Source organism: Capra hircus, chromosome 13 (assembly GCF_001704415.2).
Source record: "Capra hircus breed San Clemente chromosome 13, ASM170441v1, whole genome shotgun sequence".
Lineage (NCBI taxonomy): Eukaryota > Metazoa > Chordata > Mammalia > Artiodactyla > Bovidae > Capra > Capra hircus.
This window is the reverse complement of record NC_030820.1, coordinates 21,024,344-21,036,696: the sequence shown is the minus strand read 5'-3', so window position 1 is coordinate 21,036,696 and position 12,353 is coordinate 21,024,344. Positions and strand designations below refer to the sequence as shown.

The following is a 12,353-nucleotide window of genomic DNA, read 5'->3' as shown; positions in this document are numbered from 1 at the left end:
GTGGCTTACAGAATCTTAGTTGCCAGACCAGAGACTGAACCCAGGCCCAAGGCAGAGAAAGCATTGAGTTTTAACCACGGGGGAATTCTTCCGAGAAAACATCGATCTCATTAAATGTTCCTATAACTCAAATTCCTTTAGACCTTGGATAAGCCATTATAAACATTTTGCCTTGGTTTTGGTTTGTTGAAAAATGGGAGTTAAAGGAAATAAACAAACCAATTAAAATTATCTTATCTTTTTAGAGGAAGGCCAAGTAGAGAATTCAGTAACTGCCACCAACTGATTATCATTCAGGGATAAGAAAGCACAAAGGGAAAGGTTAAGAAGCATGGAAAAAAAAAGCCTAAGAGGCAGTTTTCATGCTCCTTAGGATAAGATGTCTCTTGTTTTATTGAATTTGTTAACAAAAGCTCTGAAGTCTAGGGAAATGCTACTGGGCAGCAAAAGTGAAGTTTTGATGCTCACAGGCCTAAGGAGAAATTAATAAAATGCAGTGGGGAAATTAAGTTGAACAAAAGTGCAATGAGCCATAGTTAAACCAATTAATTAAGCACGTCTTGATATGTATATAACCGAGTTGCTGATGAATTAAAAATAAATCCAAGATTTTAAGCCAGTGTTTGGTATGCAACCAAACACCAAATTGTAACATGCAGAAAACTTGAAGTTTTCTTTAATACTCTTCTTTGACAAATTCCTTCCTCATTCATATGCATTATCACCTTTCTTTTTCCATTAATCTTTAAAAAACCCCTATGCGTTCAGTAATATATAAAAGCCATGCTTTACTTGATTCTCTTCTGCATTCTTTTCATGTCAACTTCAAAACCATGTATTTTTCTTGCACCCTCAATTACAGAAATATTCATTTTCCCATAGTATGTCAACTGTTTATCAGGGAGTGGTTAACATTAAGTAGCTTAGTGTACCTATGGCCTGATCTGTGTGAGGCAGAAGAGGTGAGACATCAAAATGGTAGGCCGGTGCCAACGCAACACTGTAAAACAATTATCCTCCAATTAATAAACAAAAAAAATCCCCAGAAGGCCAGAAGTCACAGAAATTGAGTTTCAATTCCAAACTCATCACTGAAGAGCTCTGATATCATATACAAGTGACTTAGCTCCTGGAAGCCTCAGTTTCCTCAACTATAAAAATGTTGTACGAATTAAATATTTTTGGAAATTCCTTGGAACGATATATGTCAGAGAAACTTCTCCATAAAATGGGAGCATTAATAGTATAAAGAAGTTTGTCACTTGTGGATGCGTTTTGATGGTCAAAATTGCTTGCTTGGAACCCTAAACATATATTTCCATCAAAACTGTTTTTAAAAAATAATGAAATGGTTAGTGGAAGGTAGATTTCTAGACTAGTGTCCCAAACCTTCATTTATAATATCATCATTTCAGTCGAGAATTGTCCTAATAGTTCTCTAGGTGGCTAGTTCGTCCTGGTTTTCTGTCAATGTTCCTGGTTTCAGCACTAAACGTCCCTCATCCTGTGAGACGCTTCATTCCCAGACAAACTGACTAGTGATTTCTTCATTTGGAACCTAAGCATTAGTCATTCACTCATTCATGTTTCTGCAGTAGCAGGTACATCCTTAGGCTGTGGAGGTATGGAGACAATTCACTTTTAATAAACACAGAGCCTAGCAGAGGAGACCAATAAGAGAAAAACGTCCATAAGCCCTGAGCAAGATGCTAAACATAGAGGTTGGTGCAGAATGCCAGGAACCACAGGCTTCCCGGGTGGCTCAATGGTGAAGAATCCTCCTGCCACTGCAGAAGACTCAGGAGATAAAGGTTTGATCCTTGGGTTGGGAAGCTCCCCTTGGAGAAGGAAATGTCAACCCACTCCAGTATTCTTGCCTGAGAAATCCCATGGACAGAGGAGTCTGGCGGCGGGGGGAGGGGGGTGGGGGCTACAGTCCATGGGATTGCAAAGAGTAGGACATGATTGAACGACTGAGCACAGATGTACCCATGCCAGGAACCACAGCGTTTGGGCACCTCACACAGACTCAGATGAAGGAAGGTTGGTGAACACTAAATTGGAACTTGAATTAAGTTTGCACCCCAAATCAAAACCTTCTACTTCATTCTTCTGGGCATTTTTCATGTTTTAGTTCAGTATTACTTAAATATACATATGAAAATGCCATATCTTTAGATTCATTTTGGTCATCATCTAAATGGATTTTGACTAACTTCTGATCTGCATATAATTTGTATGCATTGTCAGCAATATCTGAATCTAAAGGATTATAAGTCCTTAATTTTATAGCAGTTCTTCCCACTCTGGAGAGACAGCCAAGAATCTATTTTCAAGAACATGAATAGCCTGCTTGATGTTGCATTATTTGCAATACATTGCACAAAGGAAATTATTGGAACAACATGTTATGTTGAAAATAAAGCAACAGTTACAGTAAATACTACTACTCTGTCTATGATATTACAGTGGTTGTCCTAAAGTCAGCAAGCTACACATGTTTCCAAAAGCTTGTTATCAAGGAATTGGAATTCTATTCTTTAAGCTTCAGTAACTTCTAAAGCCTTCCTGAACATGCCTCTATCATCACAGCAAAGGCTGCAGTAAGATGATAAGACATCGGCTTCTTATAAAACAGAAAGCTCTGGTGGAACATGTAGGAACCTGAAGATTCAGTTCTCCTCCTGGAGCAAGAAGCAGATTTTTCATAGCTTTGAACGTGAGAGGGGACTTATTTTCAGACACACTGGAAGTTCCATGGTGGGCAGTGAAGTGAAAGTCAGTCAGTCGTGTCTGACCCTTGCGGCCTCATAGACTGTAGCCTGCCCGACTCCTCTTCCTCTGTCCATGGAATTTTCCAGGCAAGAATCCTGGAGTGGGTTGATCTATATGACCCACTGTGGCTCTCCCAGTGCTTGGGATGTAACTGATGCACAAAATGGTTGAGTCTATAAAACACATTTAAATGTCTTCACTCTGTATTTCCAACAAATGATCATCCAGTCTCTTAAAAACCCTACAGACTGAAAAATCCTCTTTGCGTTCATGAAAACTGGTAAACCTCTTTGACACCAGCAAGTGATGCAGCTTAAGTTTCAAAGTCAGTTGGTTACAACCCAGGCCCAAACCACACATTCTCTTTATGTTGCACAGATCAGTTAGTGTCATCACATTCCTCAGCCTCCGACTATACCTCTAATCCTGGTTGGTAACCTCTGAGATGTTTACAGGAATTTGCTAAGAATGTTCATGTGATTAAGCTTAAAACATCCTTGTTATTGTGAGGATATATCATATCATGATTTCTGAAGACTATGAACCAATAGCATCAATTTATAGATTCATCCATCACCATCATCTATCTTAAGCCCCATCGTGATTAGAAGTAGGTCAGATAATTATCGTATGGACTACAAAGATTCCTAGTCATTTTGAGCAAACATAGAAAAATATGACAATTCCCTCATCTGAGCATTTTGGTGTTTTTTTAACACGTGTATATTGTTCATGTATACCCAGTCAACACACCTTACACATTCAAGACTCAATGGAAGAGTACAAGCAACAAGTCTTCACAAAGTTTTTAAATATTTTGCATTATTCTTTTACCTTTGAAGTTTGCTACACCAACTGCAGTTGAACCCAATCTGAGAGGATACACAGGGGCCACAACCATTGAACTGGAGACATGCTAGGAAACAGGAGAGAATGGATGCATCAAGACTAATTGGCAGCATGAAGAGGAGAGGAAAAAAAAAGATAACGCCACTAAAATTGAAATCACCCACGCATCCCCATATATATGCAGGATCCAGAGACCCATGCATAAATAGACCAGATCATCAAACATGCAAATTGTTTTCCCATCCAGTTTTGTTTACATGTTAACTTACTAGGCAATGGGGTCATCTCCACAGCTGAAATATTGGTGATTTTTGACATCTGTAGTTCCACTCGGTGGTATTCATAAATTGTTCTTCTTCGAACATCTGGAAAAACAAAAAATAGAAAAAAAAAATCCCCTTTCAACATTTTTTCACTTATAAAAAAACTGCACTTTAATAGTGAAGGTAGAGTTACATGTTTTTCACCTGATGGGCCTTTAAAATAAAAAATTTAAATAATCAAAGCCTGTAAAAAGATTGAGTATCAAAATCTGAAACTCAGTGCTCTTATACCAGGAGTCTTTTCATCAGGAAATTGAAAATGTTAATTAGAGTCTCAGATTTCTCACTTATTTAACAGGGTTCAAATACATTTTCAAACCCAGTGTATACTTAAGATAATTTCTTGATAGATTTATACATTTTGAAAGAACTTGACATGAAATCAAGAAGGTAAGATAATCCCACTTCTCTGAAGCTAAAGTGAGTCCTTTAGGAATGGGTAGCAATCAAAAATTTTTCTTATTCTCAATACACCTGGTTTAGCTAGAATAAGAGTCTGTTTCAAAGGTTTAGGATAAGTTTCTTTACTAAAATTGAAGACAGAACTTAAATCATTAAAAAATCAATATTGCTATTTACTAAATATACAGTGTCATATCCAATGAAGGTTAATAATTAGCACTTATAATGCATGTAGGAATTTATAATAATTCATCAGCAAATCCAGCCATGTTCCTAAAGAACAGGTTAGATGAAAACTTTGAGAAGAACTTAAATAAGTAAAAATCAGATAACTACAGGCAAGTGTATTTTATACCAAAACAAGACACTGATGATACGTATTCAAAATCTACTTTAAAAAAAGACCTGAGCCTTATACTTATTAGCGTGCCTGACTTTGGTAAGTATAAATAGAAATGTAATATTATCAGCATTTTACCTAGCTCTTGGAATGCTTAGAATAACAGGAATGCATCTCTTGATACTATGATACCTATCAGGAATTATTTGACAAGCTATAAATTATATTTAAAACATTGATTTTAGGAATTTATATCTCATAGTGTTAATTAAAAAATTCATGCATTTGAACAGTCTGGTTCAAATCCCAGTTTTGCTAATAGGTATATCATGACCTTGGGTCCTTGTTATCCTTTCTGTCCTTCACTTTTCTCATCTATAAAATAATAGATGTGTACCTATATCACAGAGTTGTTTTGAAGATTAAGATGATATAGTAAATGAAATTTGCTTAGAATAATCCCTTCACACAGTAAGTGTTCAGAAAATGTCAGACATAAATTTGTCTAATTTCAATATAGCAACCATAGATCATACTGCATGTAATGACCTAATTCCTATAGATTTAGGCCCTGAAATTAGGCTTGTAGGATTTTGTCTCCCATTTTATATTCGGAGAAGGCAATGGCACCCTACTCCAGTACTCTTGCCTGGAAAATCCCATGGGCGGAGGAGCCTGGTGGGTTGCAGTCCACGGGGTCATGAAGAGTCTGACACAACTGAGCGACTTCACTTTCACACATTGAAGAAGGAAATGGCAACCCATTCAGTTCAGTTCAGTTCAGTCGTTCAGTCGTGTCCGACTCTTTGCAACCCCATGAATCACAGCACGCTAGGTCTCCCTGTTCAATATCAACTCCTGGAGTTCACTCAGAATCACATCCATCGAGTCAGTGATACCATCCAGTCATCTCATCCTCTGTCGTCTCCTTCTTCTCCTGCCACCAATCCCTCCCAGCATCAAAGTCTTTTCCAATGAGTCAACTCTTTGCATGAGGTGGCCAAAGGACTGGAGTTTCAGCTTTAGTATCAGTCCTTCCAAAGAAATCCCAGGGTTGGTCTCCTTCAGAATGCACTGGTTTGATCTCCTTGCAGTCCAAGGGACTCTCAAGAGTCTTCTCCAACACCACAGTTCAAAAGCATCAATACTTCGGTGCTCAGCCTTCTTCACAGTCCAACTGTCACATCCATACATGACCACAGGAAAAACCACAGCCTTGACTAGACGGACCTTAGTCGGCAAAGTAATGTCTCTGCTTTTGAATATACTATCTAGGTTGGTCATAATTTTCCTTCCAAGGAGTAAGCGTCTTTTAATTCATGGCTGCAATCACCATCTGCAGTGATTTTGGAGCCCCAAAATATAAAGTCTGACACTGTTTTCACTGTTTCCCCATCTATTTCCCATGAAGTGATGGGACCGGATGCCATGATCTTTGTTTTCTGAATGTTGAGCTTTAAGCCAACTTTTTCACTCTCCTCTTTCACTTTCATCAAGAGGCTTTGTAGTTCCTCTTCACTTTCTGCCATAAGGGTGGTGTCATCTGCATATCTGAGGTTATTGATATTTCTCCTGGCAACCTGAATTCCAGCTTGTGTTTCTTCCAGTCCAGCGTTTCTCATGATGTACTCTGCATATAAGTTAAATAAGCAGGGTGACAATATACAGCCTTGACGTACTCCTTTTCCTATTTGAAACCAGTCTGTTGTTCCATGTCCAGTTCTAACTGTTGCTTCCTGGCCTGCATACAGATTTTTCAAGAGGCAGGTTAGGTGGTCTGGTATTCCCATCTCTTTCAGAATTTTCCACAGCTTTTTGTGATCCACATAGTCAAAGGCTTTGGGATAGTCAATAAAGCAGAAATAGATGTTTTTCTGGAATTCTCTTGCTTTTTCCATGATCCAGCAGATGTTGGCAATTTGATCTCTGATTCCTCTGCCTTTTCTAAAACCAGCTTGAACATCTGGAAGTTCATGATTCATGTATTGCTGAAGCCTGGCTTGGAGAATTTTGAGCATTACTTTACTAGCATGTGAGATGAGTGCAATTATGCGGTAGTTTGAGCATTCTTTGGCATTGCCTTTCTTTGGAATTGGAATGAAAACTGACCTTTTCCAGTCCTGTGGCCACTGCTGAGTTTTCCACATTTGCTGGCATATTGAGTGCAGCACTTTCACAGCATCAGCTTTCAGGATTTGAAATAGCTCTACTGGAATTCCATCACCTCCACTAGCTTTGTTCGTAGCGACACTTTCCAAGGCCCACTTGACTTCACATTCCAGGATGTCTGGCTCTAGATTAGTGATCACACCATCATGATTATCCGGGTAGTGAAGATCTTTTTTGTACAGTTTTTCTGTGTATTCTTGCCACCTCTTCTTAATATCTTCTGCTTCTGTTAGGTTCATACCATTTCTGTCCTTTATTGAGCCCATCTTTGCATGAAATGTTCCCTTGATATCTCTAATTTTCTTGAAGAGATCTCTGGTCTTTCCCATTCTGTTCTTTTCCTCTATTTCTTTGCATCAATCGCTGAAGAAGGCTTTCTTATCTCTTCTTGCTATTCTTTGGAACTCTGCATTCAGATGCTTATATCTTTCCTTTTCTCCTTTGCTTTTCGCCTCTCTTCTTTTCATAGCTAAATGTAAGTCCTCCCCAGATAGCCATTTTGCTTTTTTGCCTTTCTTTTCCATGGGGATGGTCTTGATCTCTGTCTCCTGTACAATGTCATGAACCTCATTTCATTCTTCACCAGGCACTCTATCTATCAGATCTAGGCCCTTAAATCTATTTCTCACTTCCACTGTATAATCATAAGGGATTTGAATTAGGTCATACCTGAATGGTCTAGCGGTTTTCCCTACTTTCTTCAATTTAAGTCTGAATTTGGTAATAAGGAGTTCATGATCTGAGCCACAGTCAGCTCCTGGTCTTGTTTTTGTTGACTGTATAGAGCTTCTCCATCTTTGGCTGCAAAGAATATAATCAATCTGATTTCGGTGTTGACCATCTGGTGATGTCCATGTGTAGAGTCTTGTCTTGGGAAGGTTAAATTTTGATTGAAGTCAACAGACCCAACAATGATGTCCTCTAGGACATGAAGCAGAAGTGTGGTAACTCAGAAGACAGAAAGCTGTCTGTTAGTAACCACGATCAGGGAATGTAGCTATCCACACATCTGGGAGGGAAGTCAAATACTTACTCACAACCTACACGTACTTCCTTTTCTTTCCACGCATATTCTTTCACCCACTTCTGATTATTCTCCATGAAGTTCTACAACAGAAGAGGAAGGGGGAGGGAGTGGCCCAAAATGAACTCTGTTGGGGCTGGGGATGCATCTAGAGCCCTTCACCAAATACATCTTCACGTTTCTCAGATTAGGAAACACTGCTTAGAAATCCAATTCACATCTTTTTGGCATAAATGAAAGACATACATATAATTTTCAAGTGAAATTTTATCCAACATTAGAGAAAATGCTAATTTTATGGTATTTAGTAAGGTGTCTTGATGTACATGAATTATGTCTTCTCTCTCTCGTTTTAACTTTTAAGGCATATGAAACCATCACTCAGCTTCTGCCGAAATCGTATACATTCCTATATACTGGTTTCCTATACATTTTGCTAAACAATTTAGTTCTCAGAAATAAATAAATTACATAGACTTGCCCTGGGATCACTGTGTTGGGGCTTTTTGAGCCTTCTGCATCCTAAAATTTCATAATATCTATCCTATTACTAGGTGCTTAAAATACTAGTTTTCTTTTAATTTCATGCTATACTTTGAAAAGCTCAAACAATGGGCATGACAGCGAAGCCTCTGGGAGTTTATTATTGATGAAGCAGATGGGGTAAGGGGAAGGAGTAACCTTTTTGCCATGCTAGTTCTATCACCTGCTCAGATACCTCCAACAGTTGGGAGGAGACAAATTTAACAAAACCAAAATCAATAAGAATGAGTTTTGTTTGATGACCTGCCAATTAATGACAGTTTCCAAATGGTCATTTCTGTTGTATTTCAGACATCTCCCTGTCAAAAACAAGTAATTAGGAATGTATTTACTGGTAGCTCCTGCCAATGCTAGAAGCTTTCATTTGATTCCAGAAATGTATTTTACTCATGTGTCTTCTTAGGAAGCTAGCCAAAATAATGATGAACCAAACATTCCGCCTTGTTGTGATGCAGCTTCAACCGTTTTCTTACATCTTTACAAAACTAAGATCAACTACAATACCCATGAAGGGCTTTAAATTTTTTTTTAATGAAATGAAATAAATCTCTGAGCAGCTAACACATAGGGTATAAAATTCAATAATCAAAATCTTAAGGCAATATGATTCAAAGCATAACCGTTGAGTTGTACTTTTTTAGATATTTTAAACAATATCAGCAGGAGGGACTGAGTGATCATATGGAAGCACCAGGAATTCTTTCCAATCAATATCCGTTCTAGTTCAAATGGCAACAGTTTAATGAGTACCCTGTGGCATGATTAGTGATAATCTAGTTTATTTGTCTGCTTGAAAACTAACATTTACGGAGAGAATGTATGAGTTATTTCCTAAATTGTCTGATTCTTATATTTATATATTTTAATATCTTGTCTGAATTATAAAGTAAATGATTAGCTAACATGTCCTTATCTATGTGTTGCAATGCTTAATGATTGGTCCCTAAAGATTATTTCTTATTTTCTTTTCTAGTTCTAACTGAGCCTAGCACACAGCACCATTTAGTGAGAGTACTCTTTAATGCAAATAACATATATTATAAAACTCAATAACAAGTTCATTCCCAGCATAAAGACTCAGGGACAAAAGAGACTCTTGAGTAAAAAAGTGCACTGTTACAGAAGTCATAAGCTTCCCCCACAAAAATCCCAAGCATGAAAAGAATTAGCCAGTTGGAGCTGTGAAATAAAGCATCTACAGTAGAAGATACTTCTGCCTCAAACATTTAAAAATATTCATTTATTCCTGTTTATTTCGCTGCACTAGGTCTTAGTTGTGGCATGTGCACACTTAGTTGCAGCATTTGGATCTAGTTCCCTGACCAGAGATCGAACTCAGGCCCCTGGCACTAGGAGCACAGATTCCTAGTCACTGGACCACCAGGGAAATCCCTGCCTCAAATGGTTTAAAATTCTCTCCATAGTTCTAATTCTATTAAACAATAATATAAGTTAGCACTGGACAAGGCAACATAAAATTTAGGTGACTATGAGGTGCTAATCTGACCCTCTCAGATTTTCCTTTCATTATTCTTTTGTGTTCATAAAAATTCTAAAAAAAAATTTCAATTATGTCAAAATTAATCAGTGATTTCTAATATCCAAAAAATTCTTGTTTTTTGCTTCATTTGAAAAATCAAGACCAATCAAATAGGGTATGTGAGAACCATATGTATTAAAGCAATAAAATATCACTTTGCGTAATGCTTTCTATCTTTGAAGAGTTTTATGAGTGGTGACTTGATGTGGAAAATGTCATGATTTCTATTTCTGCTTCCTTTTGTTGAGCCTGAAGTGAGCTAGTGTGTACTTGACAACGGAGTGCCTAATGAAGCTGTGCAGTAAAGAGAAGCAATTTTGTCTTCTGTAGAATAATTTTGAAGTGTTTTTCATTTTAAGGAGAGACAAGGTAAGATAACACAATTTACTGAAGGGTTTGTAGATTGATCTGTCATTAAATGAATGAAAAAGTCCTGATAACTTTGAAAATAATAGATGAGGCTCAGTTCTTCTGAAAAAGCTTTAATTGGAGTATATAAAAATTAGGGAAAATATTGTCAACATGTTCTTTCATTTTAGTTACTAAGTAATTATAGTAGATGTGTCCTACTATCAAGTCCAAAATTATACACATTTTTTTTTTTATGGCAAAATCAGTTAAAGTGGAATGCTTAAATTTGGAAATGTATCACTGAATCATTTCTAAAATCCTAAAGCCTTTCAAAAGGCAAAGAAGAAGTAAAAAGTAGGTTAATATAAATATTATACTTGAAATTTAATGTTTTATTTCAACATTTATGTATGGTTCATTGTCACTGTATTCAATACGGTGACCATAAGTCATACATAACTCTAACAATTGAAATTAATTTAATCCAATTAAAAAATTCAATTCCTCAGTCTCATGAGTCACATTTCAAGTGCATGGTAGTCATGTATCGCTAGTAAGTAAATATTGGACAATTCAGATTTAAAACATTTCAACAGCACAGAAAGTTCTATTGAACAATGTTGGTCTATGCTACTATTTTTTTTTTTTTTAGAATTAAAGATTAAGGTATTTTGTATAATAAAAATGCATCTCTGTTTCTGTTTAAGTTACATTTTTTTTAGTCTGTGCACATAATTTTAATCAAATTCTTTGAAAAGTTGCTGCCTATTCTGTAAGTTCATAAGGAAACCATGTATGGTAAACTATATACAATGTTCATTAAAGAGTTCCCTAAATCTCTGAGTATTTTTAAAATATATTTGCTTCCCAAATTATTTTTGAAAATGCTGTTTCTTATTAAGCTGTGAATAATAATAACCAACAAAGTGAAGGCACAAACAGTGTCGGTATATTTAAAGTAGTAGATGCCTATAAGAAAGGGACTGGTGTTAAGAAAGAGCCAGTTAATGTATGTTGGTGGGAAGAAAAAAGTGGAGTATTCTAAGGGATTGAGAAATTGTCATTATTTTAACTGTAGTAGAACAATTTCAAGTTAGGTCAGCTGCTTTCCAGATTAGTTTCTAGTACAGGAATTCTACATGCAGGTGTAACTTTGACGCTACTGAAATGACATAGCTTTGAATTTCCAAATAAGCCAACCATGGAGACACGAGTGGATTTTCAGCATTTCTTGCTGGAAATGTTATGCTCATTAAGCTCAGAAGGTGAAGGAAAAGGTGAGGGATGATGGGGAAAGTCAGCACTCTGGAGACTGACTGAAATTCAAAATGTTAAACGGGTGGAGAGAAATAAACAAGTATGAAAGGTATCAGTGAGCACTGTCCATTTATCTGAGAAGACCTCTACACACTGTGTAAAAGAACCTGAAGGGACATAAGCTGAGACTGAGAAACAATTATTCAGTAGAGCTACTTAGCAAGAACGTATGGCAATTATACATGATCTATGAATAGATGACAATGTTAGAACTTTCTGGTAATCACAAGAATATTAGAGCAACAATGAAATACCATATTCTGCATATCAAATCTATAAAGTTTAAAAAATGATAATAGTGTCTGAAAGCATTTGGGGAAAAAGGGTATGTAATATGACGCTGCTGGAGGAGTAAATTGTTACAGCCTTTACAGAAAACAATTTGTCAATGTACATAAAAATCCATTGACATTTAAGGGTTGCACATTCACTTTTTATGAATTAGATATATGTAAACATTTAAAAAGAGGATGTTCAGTACTGTTGTTTTACTGATAATTAACATGAAAAGCAACCTACATGACAAACCAGTACAGAAACAAATTATATAAATTATGAAACAAAGGAATTTGTTACAGCTATTGATGACCACATTTAGACAGGTATTTAGCAGTGTAGAAAAAAAAATGTAGTATATAAGAAAAACAGGTGCTAAACATATTTACAGGATAATACCAATTTTCTTCCTGTGTGTGTTTGTAGACACTATGAATGAAATAC

General features: G+C 36.6%; 1 protein-coding gene across 2 annotated transcripts in view; it reads right to left on the bottom strand.

The window, feature by feature from the left end:
• Window positions 1-12,353, bottom strand: part of PLXDC2 (plexin domain containing 2) — a 435,854-nt gene that overhangs the window by 92,103 nt on the left and 331,398 nt on the right. For both annotated transcript variants that reach the window (XM_005687914.3, XM_005687913.3), the window contains exons 8-9: window positions 3,894-3,989; window positions 3,610-3,691 (exon numbers count right to left, since the gene is read on the bottom strand). In XM_005687914.3, coding sequence (XP_005687971.1) covers window positions 3,610-3,691; window positions 3,894-3,989 — 178 coding nt within the window. The remainder of the gene's footprint in view (window positions 1-3,609; window positions 3,692-3,893; window positions 3,990-12,353) is intronic.